The sequence below is a fragment of the Octopus sinensis genome, linkage group LG3, assembly GCF_006345805.1.
Source record: "Octopus sinensis linkage group LG3, ASM634580v1, whole genome shotgun sequence".
Classification (NCBI taxonomy): domain Eukaryota; kingdom Metazoa; phylum Mollusca; class Cephalopoda; order Octopoda; family Octopodidae; genus Octopus; species Octopus sinensis.
In genome coordinates this window covers 87,278,601-87,299,040 of record NC_042999.1, presented here as the reverse complement: position 1 = coordinate 87,299,040, position 20,440 = coordinate 87,278,601, and the positions used below count along the sequence as shown (strand labels likewise).

Sequence of the window (20,440 nt, the reverse complement as noted above, 5' to 3'; positions counted from 1 at the left end):
TACCTATTTCTTTGAATGATTCACTCACCAAGAAACCAAAGTGAGAAGAAATATTCTCAAAGATATTATGGTTATTTCTCAACATAATATATATATTACAATATTAAATCAAGATTAAAATCCTAAACAAATCTCAAATGAAAATCAATGATTTGTATCTCTCTTTTCAAGCAAATCTTAAAAGAACTGAGTTCATAACCAAAAGAAAACTTGAATATTTAATAGATATATGTCCTTGTATAATTGTATGGCTACGTTTGCCTTAGATTCAAAATAAATAATTTTTCAATGAATTTAATAGATACATCATCATCATCGTTTAGCGTCCGTTTTCCATGCTAGCATGGGTTGGACGGGTCAACTGGGGGTCTGTGAAGCTGGAAGGCTTCGTCAGGCCCAGTCAGATCTGGCAGTGTTTCTACGGCTGGATGCCCTTCCTAACGCCAACCACTCCGCGAGTGTAGTGGGTGTTTTTTACGTGCCACCTGCACAGGTGCCAGACAGAGCTGGCGAACGGCCATGAACGGATGGTGCTTTTACGTGTCACCAGCACGGGGCCAGGCGATGCTGGCAACGGACACGAACGGATGGTGCTTTTACGTGCCACCGACACGGAGCCAGACAGAGCTGGCAACCGGCCACGAACGGACGGTGCTTTTACGTGTCACCGACACGGGGGCCAGCCGAGGCTGGCAACGAACGCGAACGGATGGTGCTTTTACGTGCCACCGACACGGTTGCCAGACAGAGCTGGCAAACGGCCACGAGCGGACGGTGCTTTTACGTGTCACCGGCACGGGGGCCAGCCGAGGCTGGCAACGGACGCGAACGGATGGTGCTTTTACGTGCCACCGACACGGTTGCCAGACAGAGCTGGCAAACGGCCACGAACGGATGGTGCTTTTACGTGCCACCGACACGGGGCCAGACAGAGCTGGCCAACGGCCACGAACGGACAGTGCTTTTACGTGTCACCGGCACGGGGCCAGGCGAGGCTGGCAACGAACACGAACGGATGGTGCTTTTACGTGCCGCCGACACGGGGCCAGGCAGAGCTGGCAAACGGCCATGAGCGAATGGTGCTTTTACGTATCACCGGCACGGGTGCCAGACGAGGCTGACAGCGGACACGAACAGATGGGTCACTTAACCCCTGCTTTCTGATATATGATTTGATTTTGATTGTTCTCACTGGTCTTACACCTATTAATAAATTTTAAACTCAATTCTCAATGACAATTGAACTATTTAGAATAAATCAGATGTTCCTAATAGTTTACATTTTACTAAGTGATTACTAGTTCTAAATAAACTAAATTAGAAAATCTTGTTTTGGAAATGTAGATATGTCTCTTAAATCCAATATGAAATAAAATTCTAGCAAATCTATATATTTATAAAGAATTCACAAGAAAAACACAACAATAAACATAATGACAAAAGAATCAAAACCTTCAATGGACAAAATAAAACAGAATGACAATATCACTCTTTCTTTAAAAATATTCCTCTTTTGTTTAATATGAAATACCTACAGGAACAAAATTCTTCGCTTTATGGCATTCATCAAAGATGAGGCAACCATCAAAATCTTTTCCTCCACACCAATTTATTAGTTGCTGCAATCGACTTTGTCTACCACCACGAAGGGCTGCAATAAAAATAAGAATTATTTAATTAAACCTCTTTCTGAGTTATATTTGACTGAACTGATAAGGTATTGGCCACAAACTGAAGAATAGTCTAGTTATTTGTATCAGATAAACAGAGTATCACAGTATCTTTGGCAATAATATATATCTCAAAGGTAAAGTCCACCTGGCTGTCTATGGCTGAGGTATAATTGACTGCTATATGCATTGGAGCACTGGATAACTGGTATTTTATTAATCAGCAATACTAAACTCAAATCATCTCCTAAACCAGGAGAAGACAATAAAAAAATCTTTCGAGTGTATCCTCCCTTGAATTGCTGAAGATGAAGTTATCAGTAGTGCTATTTTAAAATGTATGCAACGAAATACTACTATGTATAACAAGCACATCAATACCATTAAAGACTTGATGAAAAGCAGAGACAACAAAAATATTATATTAATGCAACACAGTTAATTTTATCTCCAAACTAAAAATTACAAATGAATTCATAAACAATTTATTGCAGATGTTAAGAAGTGAAAAATTGTTTTATTTGCAATTGCCTCTAATGAAACAAGTTTCACATTACACAGGAATGATGACTGAAAGCAGGAAATTATATAATGAAGTGTGGTAACTTCTAGCTACAAATTTCTCTTGTGGCCTCATTTAAAATTATAATCCAACTTCTACTATGATTTAATTCCCTGTACAAGAGATTATATCACAAGATCAAGGCCACAGAAATTATCACCATAAGAAGCATTTTATGAAATTTTCCATGCTCACATAAATTAGGTGTGAACATGACTGTATGCTTTGCAAGATGTCTGTAACTTCAATTTCACTGCAAAACACTTTGGGCTGTTCTATAGCTTTGGGTTGACCAATATCTTTGTGGGTGGAATTTGAAAGGCCGAAACTGTGCAAAAGACAATCATCTGTATGTGAAAGTTTATCTATACATTGTCTACCATTGGTCAATAAAGCGAAATCAATAAAATAAGGACCAGACTGAAACAAATAATGGGATCAATGCAACTGGCAATCCCCCTTGAAGATGGAACCCCAGCATAGCTGCACTCCAATGAATGAAACTACAAAACTAATAGTTACCAAAACCTGATATTCTGTGATTTCATCAAGCTACTTTATCCTAACTTTCCTTCACCTTGCTTTTGTCCTACAAATTCCAAGCAAAATTTCATCTGACATACATTTTATATGACCATGCTAAAAGACGTTTTTTGTACAAGAACCAATATTCCTGATATATAAACTGCTTTCTCAACCATTCCATCAAACTATATTAAATTTCTTTGTTAGTGTTCAGAGAATACAGAATGAAAAATAAATCAACTGATTTCTCTGGACAAAACACTTCTACTTATTTTATATCTTCACCATCTCTTTTATATCTGTTTTTCCATGCTTGTATGTGTTAGACAGGGCTTTGAAAGGAAGTGCTTTACAGTCAATTCCTTTCTCTAACCTCAACTCTTTTAGTTGCTTCTAACAAGTAGGAATATGATGCATCAAATCTAAAAACTGCTAGTCATGTATTTTGAAACATTAATACATTAAAATTACTTACCACCTCTCTGAACAGAAGAGACAAGTGTTGCGTATGTACTAAATACAACACCTTCCTTAAAATCTGGTGACAGTCCAAATACTCTGCAAAACAAATGCAAAACAGTAAAGCTTTACAGATTTAAGATTAGAGCATTGTAGCAACTTTTAAATTAAGAAAATAAAAGATGATCATGGAAGGTGCTTCCCGTTGTACATAATAGTGTTCAAACAATATTTCCTAATTAAAGAAAATTTGATGCAAAACAACACAAACCCTTCTGAACATTGTTACGTTAACTAAAAACTCACTGCAGTATTTTCATTTTTTTTTTTATTATTTGTAACATAAAAATATTGACTTCTTGTTCACTAGAACATGAGTTATCTTCTCTACTAATTGATTCAGACAAGTACGATTGCAAATTACAAAATTTAGTAATATTTGAGATATTAATAATTGTCAATGATAATGCCCAATAAGAGTGAATGCAAGAAACGAACAATAAAAATTATACTGTTATTTCAAGCAGTATTACCATACCATCACACTTATTAGCATCTATATTAAGACAGTTGCAGTCAGCTTAGTAGATAAAAGGACGGATAGCTCAAGTGTTGTGTCTCCATTCAAACAAGAAAATCAGCCTTTTGAGCATAGCATCAAACACATCATCCCCAACTTCAAGCTGAATATCAGGTGATTTACCTTCATAGTGTGGGAGACCAAGGAAAGATTGTGAGCATTACTTCTTCTTTCACAAATACAAAGACAGAAAATGAGAAAATATGGCTCACAGATATATAAGTAACAAATGCATTGAACAATTAACAAGTATTTCATTAGCTGCAATACTGATTTAACATATAACCATAATTTTGAATCCTTATATGAAGCCTTCTGATGTGTCTCTATTATCTTATTATGAGACACTGCTAATAATATTTATACCTAATTAGTCATAAATTCCAACTATTTACAAAACAAATCAATTTCCTCATAATCCACCCTTACAAACAACTGAAAACAGTAAAGAATAAAGAAATATGAGGTTTCTGCATCAAGTGAAGCTAATTATAAAACAATAAAAATATAAATAGGTTTTTATTTACCGAGTATTTCTGTCAAGTTCATTGCAACCATCTATCACTTTAATATGGCAGCCTATGTCCCGCAAATCTCTGGAAAAAAATATAAATTCAGTACATGCTAAAATTCTTACTAAATAAAAAATATCAATTAGTGAATTACATACTAATTTCCATATTGGTGTAAGTTAAGCAGGTTTGTTTAAATATCTAACATTTGGTTAGTCAATTCTGTATTTCTCTGATGAGGAATTTTTATACTATGTAATAGTCAGAATAGTGTCCCTCCAACTAATACATATTAGATTAGACATTCTAGTAACTAATGATTAATATCTACTTTGCACAGAGTTCTCTAAAAGGAATGTAAGAGCAATAGCTTTTGACTTAGTTTTATTATTGCAAACCATTCAAATGAAGTAAGTGTGGAATATTTTCTTTATCCAGACAAACCAAAACCAGGAAAGTATTATAACTTATCCAGGAGTATAACACAAAGACGTTAATAAATCCAGTAAGAGTGTAACAAGACTAACAATTTATTTTCACAACTAGTATTCCTTATTTGTTGACAAACATTAAGCCTTTAATACTCTTTAACTGGTTCAACCATTTGGCTGTGACCATGATGGAGCACTGCAATAGTAAAATAAAATTGAAAAAGAAAAAAATGATGATGGTTTCTATCATAGGATAGATCCAAAAATATTGAGGAAGTGGGGGGGTCAGATAATATTTACACCTAAACAGACTAAACCATATATTTGACTGATAATTTATTTTAATAGTTTGGAAACACAAAAAGCAAAGCCAACTACAGCAGAATTTAAAATCAGAACATAAAGGCACTAAATACTAGAGCATTGTCCCCTCTGCTCTAGAGATCCAAGCAATAAAGAGTTTCTTTTATTGACCACACGTGCCAAAGACTTTGGGAACAATGCAAAGATGAAGGGTTTAACATCAAGTAAAAATGGGCAAAATCAACAAGAACAAATAATAAAGAAAATGTCAACAAGGTTCCCAGTAGGAGGAACAATAACTTAGGGCAATTCAGGTTAACCCACACAAAACACTGAATCACTCTGACGCATCAAAGACTTAAGTATTCTCTCTTTGTTTTTTGCCAGTTGTTTAATCAAAATTGGTCTATTTAGCCCCAGGAAGCTCACTGCTCCCACCCACCTTTTATGAAATACACAGGAATGCAACGTCTCTTTCTCCACTCTCACTACTAAACTAAGAGCACTCAGCCTAGAACTCAACAATTTAACCCATTCCACTAACTTATGATTTACAATTATGATAAAAAGGAAACTGATCAAAGAATCTAGTGATTCTTCTGTCACTTCTATCACATAATAAAACAGTAATACACAAAAATATTCTTGGAAAACAAGTTCTACCTTCTGGCATCAACAACAAGATCTGCAGAGATACTGAACCAAATATGTCGCAGACGGCCCCGGCAGTAGTTGTCAAGTATAATACCAGATACCTGAAATAAAAATATAGAAAATTAGCCAAACTTCTTGAAAACTAGTAAAAAAAATATCAAAAAATATAAAGTGATTAAAAACTTAATATCTTAATAATGAATGGTAAAATTCTATGCTTTGGGAAGATATTTCTCTGGCAATGAATTGTAGTTCAATTCATATTTTATTGAAAAAGAGGCACTAGTCATTAAATGACATGAACATATGAGAAAACTCGATAAGAACCCAATTAAGTGCTAAGTACATTCAATGGCATGGCTAAATTGGTTAACAGAGTTTCACCCATTATGAACGGAAATATCAGTGATTTCCTTTTGCAAACACATTCAATTTATTTTAAATATCACTTAAACCTTTAGCAATTAAACTGACCATATTCTCAACCAAATATTCTACCTGTTTTATGACCTCTCACACCCATCCAACAATACCATTCCAGAAATAAATGATCACATCAACAAAGTCTTGAAGCAATGAGGCCATGCATAATTAATTCAAGGGTCAGGGAATTGAAAAGTATTAAAAATTAAATTTTTAAAAAGCAACAAAAAAAATCATCCTTACAGCCCTTAAGAACTGACCAACAACTGTCAGTGACTAGTTGACAGATGCCAGATGTATTTTGGGACTTAATAATATTAATATAAAAAAGCAAAAGTGAATATAATGGTGTGTGTGTGATTTAAATGGCTGGCATGTCATTTTAGTTAAAAATCAACTTTCCACTGCATAACAAGTCTAAGTGCCACAGCTACCATTATCAGAATAATACAGAAATATATTCATACTATATGAATTAGAATAGTAAAACCATGTGGTGGTGACACATAAAAAGAACCATCTGAATGTGGCCAATGCCAGTACCCACTGACTGGCCCCTGTGCCGATGGCACGTAAAAAAGCACTAACCGAACATGATCGATGCCAGGTCCACCTGACTGGCTCCTGTGCCAGTGGCACATAAAAAGCACCCACACACTCTCGGAGTGGTTAGCATTAGGAAGGGCATCCAGCTGTAGAAGCATTGCCAGATCAGATCGGAGTCTGGTGCAGCCGCTGGCTCTCCAGACCTCAATCAAACCATCCAACCTATGCCAGCATGGAAAACGGACATTAAACGATGACGATGATGATTTACATATCACAAGAAGTTACATCCTAATGCAATAAGACAGGTAGAAACAATAAAAGTAAAAAGCAAATAAATACAGTAAATATATAACTTGAAACTGATAGGTAATTGTTTTAAAACAAGAAATGTCAAGCAATTCTACTCACCTGTCTTCCTTTGCCAACTCCAGCTCCATCACCAATAAAAAACCCAGCCCGATGCCCATTAGGTAGCACTGTTTGATGCTTCTGGCACTGAAAAAGCAAATAACATTGTCGTCGAAAACTGTAACTATAAATAATGCATGGATGAGAAAAATGAGAATTCAAAAGAAATTATTACTTCAGCCGAGATGAATGACAATTATTTACTTTACTCCATATTAACAGCAGATAATGAACTGCTTTTACTTCAGATGGCTTAACAAAGAATACACAGAGGAAAATGACAGATGTTTTTACTAGAAATGTAGCATATGCAAATCCAAACACCTGATTTTCAGCAATTTTACTGTGCTAATAACAATTGTTTCTTTACTTGGTGCACACATAGGAGATCACAAAAGAAATGAAACAGTAGCAGTAAAAAGAAATAAATCATTCTCATAAAAGGTGGTGAAATAGCAGAGTATTCCATAAATTCACACACATACACACACACACAATGTACAAACATCTAAGTTGCAATCATTCAATGAAGTTCTCATTCTTCTAAAAGTAAACTCAATAGTCATGACAAATGAACAGGGAAATGTGGTGTAATGACTGATTATTAAGGAGACAATAATTTGTTTACTTACAGCATAGAGTATCCCTTCAAGCTGGAGGCTACTTAACTGTCCACATTTCAACTTTTCAGGGGGGAAAACACTGGTCAAAGGGTACCAAGCATCCGGAAGTAATAATGACTACAAAAGAAACATAGGCAATACAATAGCTGTAACATTTTTTACCCATTTAAAACTTCTGGTAAATACTTTCACATCTTCATATTGATGAAGAAAAGGACATCAAACATTTGTACCCACCAGTAAAAAAAATTTGGTACAAAGCCCACTTACAGCAGAAATAAAATTTAGTTTTTGACATCTACTAGTACTGTAGACATGTAATGATCAAATAAATAAAAAGTATTCTTTTTTTTTTATTTAAACATTTTACAAGTATTTTACTTCTTTCTACTTTTAAGTGAGTTTCTGTTGAATATCAGATAAATACAAATGCTGTGACAATGCTAGAATGTATAACAAATAGTTGGTAATTGAGTATAGCACAAAACATTTTATGTACCAACAACATCAACAGGACTGACTCACTACTGGTCAATATTTACAAAAATTGAAGTTGTAGATGAGCGAATCGGTTTCCAACAGTAGACAAGAAAATAAGATAACACAATGGTTCATCTTCATAGTTTTGCATTTAAGTATTAGAAAAGAAAAATCCTTGAGTGATTTTTGCCCAAGATAAGAAATAAAAAGATTAAATAAACATGATTCTGTACTGGAGAATAGAATAATCCACACCAATGGATCAGACTTTATTGTATTAAAAGATTGACAGATATTTTCAGATGGACAATAGATAGTAATTTATAAGCTTTTGAAGCTTTTAAAATTTCATAACTCTGAAACTTACAAATATATTTTGAAATTCTTTGAGAATTTTTGAGATTCTGTGAATTGTTCTAGAAACATTTTCTTAAAATGTTTTTTGAAGATTATTAAACTTTTAAATATCTTTTCTTTAAGCAATTTCTGAGATTTCTTAAAAAATAAAATTTTATAAAAAACATTTTTCACTTTTTGTCTTATTCTTAATTGCTTTTAACTCCTTTTAACTTTACTTCTCTTAATCCATTCAGTTACAGTATTTCATCCCACTTCTTTACCTTCCTAACCTCTCCAACTAATGACATTATCCTGTTGTCTTACTATAACTTATAACAGTAGCAGGTAGTAATCACAGTGTCTAGTGGAAATTCAACTATTTCTATTATTATAATAAAGCGTAATTTACATACAGTTATTACAGTCCCCAACACACACAAATATACACTACATACATCCAACAGAATCAGAACAATGTCTCAAAATAGCAATAATTTTAAGTATAACCATATAATACAAAATATTCAGAAGTAATATTATTCAATGGATTTTTTTAAATGGTGAGTAGATCAATACAGCACAAAGCCAGTAGAGAGTTCTTTAGTTTATAATGCTGTGTAGAAGTGATTTATGAAGAGTCAAAGCAGACAAAGCAATTTTCAGGAATAGTGACACTTTCGGTTCGAGCACACGTATACCTATCATCATCATCATTTAACATCCACACTCCATGCTAGCATGGACTGGATGGTTTGACTGAAAACAGATAAGCCAGGGAACTGCACCAGGTTTCAATCTGATTTGGCAAGGTTTCTATGGCTGGATGCTCTTCCTAATGCCAACCACTCCAAGAGTGTAGTGGATGCTTTTTATGTGCCACCGGCACGGGTGGCATTAATCTGACACTAGCATCAACCACCACTATGGTCTCACTTGGCTTCTCTGCTTTATCTGGGCCATGTCCTAATTGCTATGTTGTCTTCTTGACTACTAGAAACATGAATACATGAAGTAATATTGAGGATTTGGTTCCTATATTTCAACATCTTAAACTAAAGTCTCCTTATTATGAATGTATCTCAGTTGGCAAGCTTATTCTTGTAACCTTATTTTTTTTTCTAGGAAAAGTGAAGACACATTTATGACATGTTGACTTTATGGATGTCCATAATAAGGACTGCAGAACATAGTTGTCAGGCACATCAGATGTATCAAATCTTTTTCAGATTCAAGAGTTAATGTCAGTTTTCCAAACAATATCAACCTAACACTCACACTGTCTATATAAAGAAGGTTGGTGGTATGGGGAAGAGCAACTTTTGGGACATTTATGTGATGCAAGAATGACTCCAGTTCAGAAAACATGAATGAGGTTCCTTAATCTAAATGAACATATCTAGGTAAACCAAAAATAGAAAACATGGTGATCAAGCAAGAAATGATAGTTGAAAGAGAAATTTCACAACATAAGAATGCAAATGGGGAAACAGAACTATTCCTCAATAACAATCAACAGTTATTTATTAATAGATGATAAGGGTAACAGATCCTTAAAATCAAAGCTGATGTGGTAAAAAAAATGCATAAACTTGATAAGCTGATGTAGTTCTAAATGACAGTATTGTGGCTGGCAATTTCCTATCAGAAGAAAATGCATCAACCATGTAATACTAGGGCTAGAGAGGATCAAGATATAAAAGATGATGTAAGATTTCAAAAGAAAACAGCAAGAATTATCAACATGATATTTTCATATTTATCTAATTATTGTGTTTTATCTTGAACATATAAACAACAGATTTCTGATCAGTCATTAGTACAAATCATTTGCCTGAAATAAGTTGTACCCCTTTCTGGGAGCCTCAACTTTTGCATAAGCCTCTTTTACTACTATTGCAAGGATTTTTCTCAGCAGAACTTAGTGATCAAGAAAGCATATTATTGGCGAGACATTTTGTTTAAAATTATTACAATGCTTGCCTTAGAGATGTCTATTTTGCCAGTAAACAGAATATGTTCACTTACTTTAGCCTTGACAGATATGATAATAACTGTTTTTCAGTTTATCCAATGGCAAAAACTAAACATTGATTAGAGGTCTTACTTTTTCAGAAGTCATGAGATAAAGGTCATTTATCAGTGGGCATAGACTTTTCTTTAAACGGACTAATTCAGTATTCTCATTCCAAAGGTATGTTGCTGATGTTATACCCACAGGCATATAGCGTAGTGGATGAGAGCGCAGGCAAGTAACTCTCAGATTCTAAGTTCAATCCCAGGCAGATACTTGAAAACTAATATCAACAGAAAAATAACATGAGCAACATACCTTAGGAATGAGAATAGTGTACCCCATTAGTCAAATAAGGGGCTGGGTTCAAAATTCCACCAGAACACCTGATGAAGGCTGGAGAGTACATCAGCCGAAACGTGATAACAACAAACAAGATGAGGACACCTATCTGTCCATTGTGAATAATGTACATAATTCCTCATCTCAAAAATATAGAATACTATCATTATGGTTAATTTAATAACCTAAACTACTGAGAGGTTTAGTTGGAAAATCTACATTATTATTCAATGACCTAATTAATAATACTCAATATTATATATTCCTAACTCCAGCTGCTGTAATCAACTCATCGAGTTTCTTGAGGACATTACCCAAATCACTGATTGCGGATCCTGGTGGATGTTGTTTACTTGGACTTTGCTAAGGCTTTTAATTCTGTGCCACACAAAAAGACTTATGATGAAACTCTCTGCGATGGGTGTAAGAGATGATCTCTATAACTGGTTGAAGTCCTTTATTATCAGCCGAAGAGAAGTTGTCACAGTTCTAGGACAGCACTCTTCACCCTATGAGATGACATCTGGTGTACCACAGGGATCTGTTCTTGGCCTCCTTTTATCTGTTGCATATGTTAATGACATAGATGCCAACTTAAAGAATGCCACAGTGCTGAAATATGCAGATGACATCAAGCGGTACCTCAAAATAAAGAGGACAGATCCTGTACACTATAGATCTTTATTGCAATCAGACCTGGACACTATGCAGCAGTGGATCGTGGACTGGCAACTCAAGCTGGCTGTGGACAAATGTACCACCATGCATTTTGGGAGGAAAAACCCAGCGTCTACTTACTCCCTCCACAACACTAATCTCAAAAAGTCTTCTTGTGAACATGACCTGGGCATTATTGTCGACAGCGATTTGCATTGGACAAAACACATCGCTAAAATTGCCAAGAAGGCTGAGGGTGTCTTGGCATCACTCACCAAGTCCTTTGTGAGCTGCTCTCCGGCTATCTATCTGCAGCTTTATATAGCTATGGTACGACCTCACCTGGAATTTGCATCACCAGTCTGGAACCCCGATCTTGCCCAGGATATTAATCGTCTGGAAGCCGTTCAGCGACGTGCAACCAAGAGAATACCCTCCATCAGGCATTTGCCATATTCTGAACGCCTTACTTCCCTGGGCATGGATACATTGAAACTCCAACATCTGGCAGCTGACTTGGCAGACACCCATAAAATTATTAACCATCTTACAAACAATAACTCTGAGTACCTTTTCAAACTCTACCCGTCTAACACCCGTGGACATGTTTACAAAGTCAGAAAACAGTACAGCTCCCATGACTTTTGGAAACATTTTTTCACACTAAGAGTTGCTGAAGCATGGAACAGACTGCCAGCATCAGATGTTAGTTGTCGGAGCACTGCATCCTTCAAAACTTCCATGCTTCCTGAGATTCGCCAACACTACACCATTATTTTCCCCCCTCCATACACACGCAAGCATGTATCTGACTCATACACTGTTCGCTTTCCAGACATTTGTACATTACTGCATATATTTTATATGCACTTTTGACAAGTTGTGGTGCACCTGAGCACTGTATACAATAATTTCATTATCATTATTATTATTATTATCATTATTATTATTATAGGTAAGCAACTATGAAGAATTCAGATAAATTATTGTTATATACCTCATTGGACCTATCACTTATGAAGGTGTTATCTAAATATGTACCTGTCAAATAAATAAAATTCTCTATAATTCACTAGAAACACTCAAGGCATTTGTGAGACCACCAAAAGCAACAATAAATTTATCACCAGGATGTAACACTAAATATCTTGCAAGAAGATATTTTGTTAATTAAATCCATGTAAGCTGGGCAGTAAGTGTCTGAGTGTATGAGCTACAAGCCTCATCTGCTGTTGCCATTAACAGTCTACTTGTATATGCTGAGATGAGTCAATTGGCTTGACTATATCTTCTCTGAATATCCAAGTCACTTTTGACCAAATAAACTAGGCATTGGACTTGTATGATTTCATATTAACAAGTTTGAAATTTGGCAAAAAAATTGAGAAGATCTAGGGAATCAAATTTTAACAAGGCCAGATCTTTTGGTCTAATTAACTGCTACTAAATTATACTTTTAAAGGACAAATGCTTGCACAGAAAATATCAAGAATAACGTCTGACAGCTGTCATGTAATATATAGAAAAATACTTGACAGTATAGGTGGTCTCTTATTCTTTCATTGTAGTTCACATTTCTTGATTGGTGTTGTCAAAACTGAAGCCACTGGCATCATACTCTTGTAACCTTTAGTTGGCTAACTAGCTTAAACACAACTGATTCAGAATTGAAATTTTGGAGCCTACCTGAGTCAACATGTTCTTTTAGAGAAGGTTTTGTGAAAGTCTAAGTTAATGAAGTTCTTTAGTACATAAGGTACACAGGCAAGTATCACAGAATAGAAACACCTACTAGCTCTTTCAAAGATCTACAGCCTTTTGAAGAAAATGACCTTTTGTTTTACACTTGAAACAAGTAGAATTACAAACTGGACATTTGGTGTAATCATGTCATGAAAAATCCTTTCACAAATAATCTTTAAGCTGATGAGGTATAGCTGCACAAGAGGAAGCCTTTTTTATAAGTTTCATTTATTCCTTGATTGAAAAATTTTCTTCTAGCCACATCAGCAAATATTATTCACTATTTTCTACTTGAAAAGCTAAGTTTATAAGTCTGAGATTTTTTTATGATTTCCCAAAAATAAACTTAAGCAGTGATTGAAGTCAAAAGCATTAATTTGTTTTCTAGTAGTCTACTTTGAAATTGAGAAGAGATTTCAGTTATGATTGAATCAAAAATATATTCATCTCTGTATGCATCAGTTAGTCTAAGCATAGTTAGTGAAGAGATCATACATATTCATTAACAGACTCTGAGGTCAACTGTTTATGAATGGTGAGCTTGTGTTGCTCTCCAAATCCAATGGTCAACTAAATGGAATTATTTTTTGAAAATAATTAACATGACATCAGAGGCAGAGCACCCAAAATTATTGCAAAATTTTCAAGAGAAACGAAGTTTGCTAGAAATTTAGATAAAGTAGTTCTGTCAAATGTAGCTTAATAGCATGCAAATGCTTAAAGATGAATATAGTTTCAAGAGTTGTTAATATCATATAAGGTTTTAAGGGTAAAGTCTTCATAGGAATGTTCATAAATTATACTGAAATAACCCACATTGAAAGTCAATTTAAATAAAGCTTGAATTTATTAAATGCTCAACTGATATCTACTAACACAGTGTAAATAGTTATTACAGCTTCTTTTGAAGATTCAATCATTTCTATTGCTATTATATTATTTACATGAAATTGCTATGGGCACAAAGTAAACTTATGTAAACCGGTGGCATGTAAATAATACCCATGCACTCTTGGAGTGGTTGGCATTAGAAAGGGCATCCAGCTGTAGAAACCATGCCAAATCAGACTGGAACCTGGTGCAGCTCCCAGCTTACCAGTTTCCAGTCAAACTGTCCAACCGATGTTAGCATGGAAAACAGACGTTAAATGATGATTACAAAAGTGGTTTTATAACAATTGACATTGCACTACAGTTTTCTATGATTTAGTATTTAACTAAAAGTGCCAATCCTTTAAATAAATTAGAAGTGCTTTACGCAAACGTCTAACAGACAAGAAACACGGGTTCAAGTTTTAGATAAAATAACTCTTGTACAAGCAGCAGTATTGTATTTTTATTAGAAGTGGTTTGTGAATTTCTTGGAAGCCTGGGTAAGAAAATAATGATCACATGACAACATTTGTGATTTCTACTTATACATTATAAATAGAACAACTGAACAAACAACAGGATTAGTTCTATAAAGTCTATTTGCAAGCCACTTCAAGGAATTATGACAATAAGTGTTATCATCATTAGAAATATCAATGCTGTAACACCAGAATAGGTAGACAATGACCTGTTACATGAAACAGGGATCACAGATTTTGAGGTTCTTACAAACATGAAATACAAACATCAGAAAACCAGCCAATCAATTAGTTACTAAAAATTATTCAAGGCAGTGCCCAAGCATGGCCACAGTCTAATGATTGAAACAAGTAAAAGAAGAAATAAGATCTGCAGCTCATTAAAGTCCTTGATTTTCATGTCCACATTAACGTTTGGTCATTAACACAATGCCAATTAGTTAATTGCAAGGACACCTTTTATTGGCTTGTAAACTATTTAAGGTATGATGTCAGACTATTTGTTTGAAAATGTAACATTACTTTGTGATACCCCTAATAGATATATATATAAGTAATCTAAACAAATATTTTTGATCATAATTTTACTCTGGTTCAATAAACTACTTAAATGCTACGCTCAAAATATGATACATACTGCAAGTGATCCTGCTTCAACAATATCACCAGGATGGGAACAGCAGCCTGGAAGGATTTCTCTGTGTTCAAACTTTGCAAATACTTCTTGGCTGTAAAAATAGAGAAAAATTGGAATTTTTGCATAAAATATGAACAACAAGAGCACTCACAGAGCACAAACCTCCACCAAGGCAACACGAATGTTGTCTCAACAATTAGGCAGAGATGATTTTAAAAATGAGAATATTTGAAATAAACTTGACTCCTCTCACAAACGAGAATACCAAAAATGAACCTGACCACTCAGAAATTAAGTAAAAAAGACAGGAAAAAATAATCCAGAATCCTTGTCTGGTACTGAATCAATCCCAAAATCTAATTAGTCTGTGCCAGTCATGAGGCAAACATCCCTGAAAGTTTCATCTAAATCCATCCAGCGGTTCTTAGATATCTTGTCCACGGACAAACAAACAAACACGACTGAAAACAATACCTCTGCTTTCACTAAGGTAGAGGTAAAAATTGTCATTAACCCATTAGCATTTAAACTAGTCACATATGGCCCAAATATTCTACCTGTTTTATGCTCAAACCAATCAGATCTGGCCTTTCACACCTACCCTATAATGTCATTCTAAAATTACACAATCACATCATTCAAATCTTGAAGTTACAAGATAATGCAAGATTAGTTCAAAGCAATGTAAATGAATAAGCATTATGCCTGACACAGAAATCCAAACGCAAAAGGGTTAATTGACTGTCTCAATCTTCATGCTTTTTAACTGTGATTACACATTTAAAAATTTACAGATTTAAAAATGTTTAATGAATGTCTTTAATCATTAGTTGCTACGAACAATTTTTCAGCAACATTTCCTATAAAAATTGATTAAAAAGGATATTTTTTTTTTCGCATCGTATGAACTTATGATTTGGCCAACATCAATATATTCAGTTGTTATTTAATAACTAATTAACACATAATATATGAGCAGCAAATAGCTTAGATCCATTCCAACAAGAGAATAAACAAACTTAACAGTTGCAATCTCCCTTATTCAGTACATCCTCAGTTTATACATGTCATTTCTTTTATTAATTCATATATTCTGCACTATTACACAAGGGTGATGGGATGAGGAGACATCAAAGAAACTAATTACAAACGGTATGAGTGTTTACAGTGAAATCAAATAAAATAGAATGATGTACACAAGATATGTTAATGCCTCAAGAGGAGAATTCATTCTAGAACCAATCAAGGATCCACAGAGATCAATGTGTGGATCCTTGATTGGGTTACCAAGAGTAAGTGTCCTCTCCTAGCTGTATTCTTCTGCCTGCAACCACATGCTGAGAATAGATTCATTCATCCTCCACTTTCACCCATCTTTCAATAAATTAGAAGGTAGCATCTCCCCTTCCAACCAGAAATTGGAAAAGTTGATGAGAGCTTACCCGAGAAAGAAAGTGCCTGTATTAAGTTCTAGCAGTCATGCCTATCACACACATTTTTTTTTTCACAAGAGAGAGAGGAACACTGCCAACTATACTAGCTAATATACAGTCAAGGACAACAAGGCTAATAAGCAGGATATTGTTGTCAAGACCTACCAGAAAAAAGGTGCCACCTAATTGAAGTAACAACTCAAGCAGATAAAAAAAGTTCTTCATCAAGAAATAGAGAAATAATCCGAATACACTGATCTTGAAATAGAAGTAAGTAGAATGCATGGACAATCCTTACAGTAGATACCTTGAAAATAATTATAAAAAACGAGAATACAAACACATACAAAAACACCAGCCTTTACAAATATGGAAAACAAAACACAGCACTATTAGGTGCTGCACACATATTACATATTGTATTGCAGATTCTATACAAAAATATGAAAACAAAACAAACACTTGCACAGGCTCAAGGGATGCAGATTTGCACTCAATAGTGCAAAGTAAGTGAGCGATAAAAATAAAATTACTGAAAAATAAGAAGAAAACAAGATGAAACAGAATTCCAAAATACACAAAAGAAAATATGAAAAGAAAAATCAGTCCATGTCAAATACCCCATGAGATTCAACACAAAGGAAGTAAGCCAGAATGAACATTAACAATGTCTGAATGTAGCTGCAGAGGACAAAATTCCAAGCCATAAATAACTAAGCACGAAAATAAAATTATGAATTAAGATGCCAACATTAAGTGCAGACAATGTAATCAGTACCCTATGGCCATCGATTACCTCATTTCTGGTTACCCAGTCAGTCCTTGCTATCAGCATCTAGTCGGGTAACTTATCCAAACCATTAAGTCATCGGTTTTTTGATAGCTGGATGTCTTATCTGTGCATTCAACAACTACAGATAATAACAGAAGCTCACTAACTAAACTAATTGGTCCTGGCCATTGACAGCATGTTGACTATTGATCTACTCAGCATATACTGATCTTCACCATCAATTCAAAAAGTTCATCTACCAAAATAGTTCACATTCAACATGCTGCATCCCATGATTTCAACACAATTCTGGCTTAGGTGGCTACAGAGTGCTAGGCCTTGCAATGATTTGGCCCTGGGCTGTTTATTTCTATATTCACAGTTGATCTCTATTTACATGCTATTTCACTCATAGCTGGGACCCTAACAGGTGCTACTACTCCAGGTCAGAGATACCTGGATACAATAGTGACTAAGAGGTTTTTCCACATGCCTTAAAGCCCTGGAAATCCTGAAAAGGACTCCATTACTGGAAGTAGGTTAAAGTCATACTCAGTCCTTACCAAATCTGAGACATCAAGATGGTAGCTACTTTCATTTACCAACATAAAAACAGATTAGAAGTGGTATCAACATCTATCAAATGTAATATGACAATGAGTTGGTAACAATCATCTAAGACATGCCTATCAATGCTAACAAAGAGATCAAGGCCAAACTGTTTCAACAAAGACTGGAACAAAAATATTTGTATTCTTATAAAAATTCTACCTCTTCCAACAAAACACTGCCCAGAAAAAATAAGAAAGTGACAAATTGTAAGAATCTTGTAATTAAAATTATAAGAATGTTGGGTAAAAGAATGAAAACAGTACCAACAATGATTGAACATGAAGGAAATGACCAAAATCATAAAAACCATACAAGGACTCACACCTCTACACAATATTGAAAATATCTCTGCAAGACATAACTCAACAGTACAACTCATGTTGTCCCTGCATACAACACGTATGCAATCACCACCAAATAAAATAATACAACTCACACAACATACACTCTACATAATCACCAGCCAATAAAACAACCACCAATGAAACAACAAATGCAATGGAGAACTATGATCTATGCCTGATGTGGACCCTTATAGGCAGGAATCTGAATTTTAATGACAACCCCAAATAGACTAGATATTGCTTTTCCACTAAAGAACAAAATCATCACTCCAAAACTATAGGATAAAGAAACTTTAATCCTTTAGTATTCAAGTGTAATACACATTTAAAAAAATTTATCATGTATTATCTTGTAGGTTCAAGATTTTGAAGATGTGATTGCTTATTTTTAAAATGACAACTAGATTATGTGTGAGAGACCAGATCTGGCTGGGTTGAACACAAAACTGGTAGAATATTTGAACCAGATATGGCTGGTTTAAATGCTGAAGGGTTAAACAAATGATACAATTTCAGGTTTTGAAACTGACAAATTGTTTCCATTGAATTTTCATTATTTTGTAAATTTGAATATTTACAAATTATTTAAGTTTATATCTCTGCTGCAACATCATTCTAAGGAGTAGCATCGCTTCCCAATGAAGTAAACTGAAACAGGAAAGGTAATATTTCTTGTTTAGATGACAATATACCATTCATAGGGATTGACATCAGATTGAATATTAGTTTATTGCATATAATTTTTCTCATACAACCAAAGAGACATTCATTAACCAGAAACAGAATATTATCACACAACTTTTTGAGCAGTATTTCAGTCATCCTTTTAAACCATTTTAATAATTCAAATTCCAAGAAAACATTGCTTTACATGTCCTGGTTATTTACCTATGGCTCTGAGGTCAATGGTGAGATATTTTCACAGCTTTCATAATTTGCCAGTGCAATTTTTCTAAATTATGTTTTAGAGAATAAGAAGCAAGCTAATAGGGAAAGTTGACTTTGCATATGCTAGATACACAGGAATAGTTAGCAATGAGAAAACAAACAAAATAAATTCTTCAAATGCTCAGAAAACCAACAAGAAACAGTTCATTGTTTTTGTTACAAAATCAGCAGTAGAGGTGCGTGCACATAAAGTCTACTAGTTAGAATAGGTAAGAGGAAGAAAAAGTTCAGGAAGCAGTTACTTCTATAGTCAGCAAAGGGGTTTTTCTCACAAAGTGAAGAGCAGATTGTATAATGCTAGTGTATGAAGTGTGATGCTGCATAGTAGCGAGATATAGTCCTTGAAAGTGGAACATTTGTGACAACAGGAAAGAAATGAAGTGAGCATGCTCTACTGGATATATAATGTTAGTGTACATGAACAATGGAATGCAAATGAGCTTAGAGAAAAGCTAGATATATAAGGAATTTGATGCAGTGTGCAAGAGAGAAGACTGCATTGATAAGGATATGTGATGCATGTGGAGGATGATGTTGGTTGTATAGGGAAATGCAGAGCATTTGAAATGCTTTGAACATCTGAAAGACTGAGGCAAGGAAGACATAGGAGAAAATTAAGGTACTGGGGTTACTGACTATATAGTTGCAAACATAAACCTTATGACCCACTTACATAGTTCACAATTAATTAGCTTGGCTATGGACTGGCAATACAAGATAACTTACTTGCTTCAGTCTGACTAGCGGACAACAAAATCTTATCTTACTTTATAGTGAAGAAGTTAACTGAAAGAAAGGTACCAAGCTGAACAAACAACTGATCCAATAATACACACCTCATGAATTTATAAACATCACACTCTTACGGAGAAATAGGTGCAAAACAGTAAAAACTAAAGTCAAATAATTAACTTGATATGAGCTACTTAATTTTTAAATATTTCTGATCAACAAATAATATTTTTAATTGTATAGACCCCACTACCCAACAAAAAAACCCACAGTATGCATGCAAAGAACAACAATACCCTTTCTTCAGATAATACCACTGAAAGAAAGACATATTGATGG

General features: G+C 34.6%; 1 protein-coding gene across 5 annotated transcripts in view; it reads right to left on the bottom strand.

Annotated features, from left to right (window-relative positions):
• Positions 1-20,440, bottom strand: part of LOC115209083 (protein strawberry notch homolog 1) — a 115,323-nt gene that overhangs the window by 48,950 nt on the left and 45,933 nt on the right. For all 5 annotated transcript variants that reach the window (XM_036501129.1, XM_036501130.1, XM_029777190.2 and 2 more), the window contains 7 exons: positions 15,261-15,351; positions 7,709-7,816; positions 7,077-7,163; positions 5,706-5,797; positions 4,324-4,392; positions 3,233-3,315; positions 1,536-1,651 (listed from right to left, as the gene is read on the bottom strand). In XM_036501129.1, the coding sequence (XP_036357022.1) occupies positions 1,536-1,651; positions 3,233-3,315; positions 4,324-4,392; positions 5,706-5,797; positions 7,077-7,163; positions 7,709-7,816; positions 15,261-15,351 (646 nt within the window). The remainder of the gene's footprint in view (positions 1-1,535; positions 1,652-3,232; positions 3,316-4,323; positions 4,393-5,705; positions 5,798-7,076; positions 7,164-7,708; positions 7,817-15,260; positions 15,352-20,440) is intronic.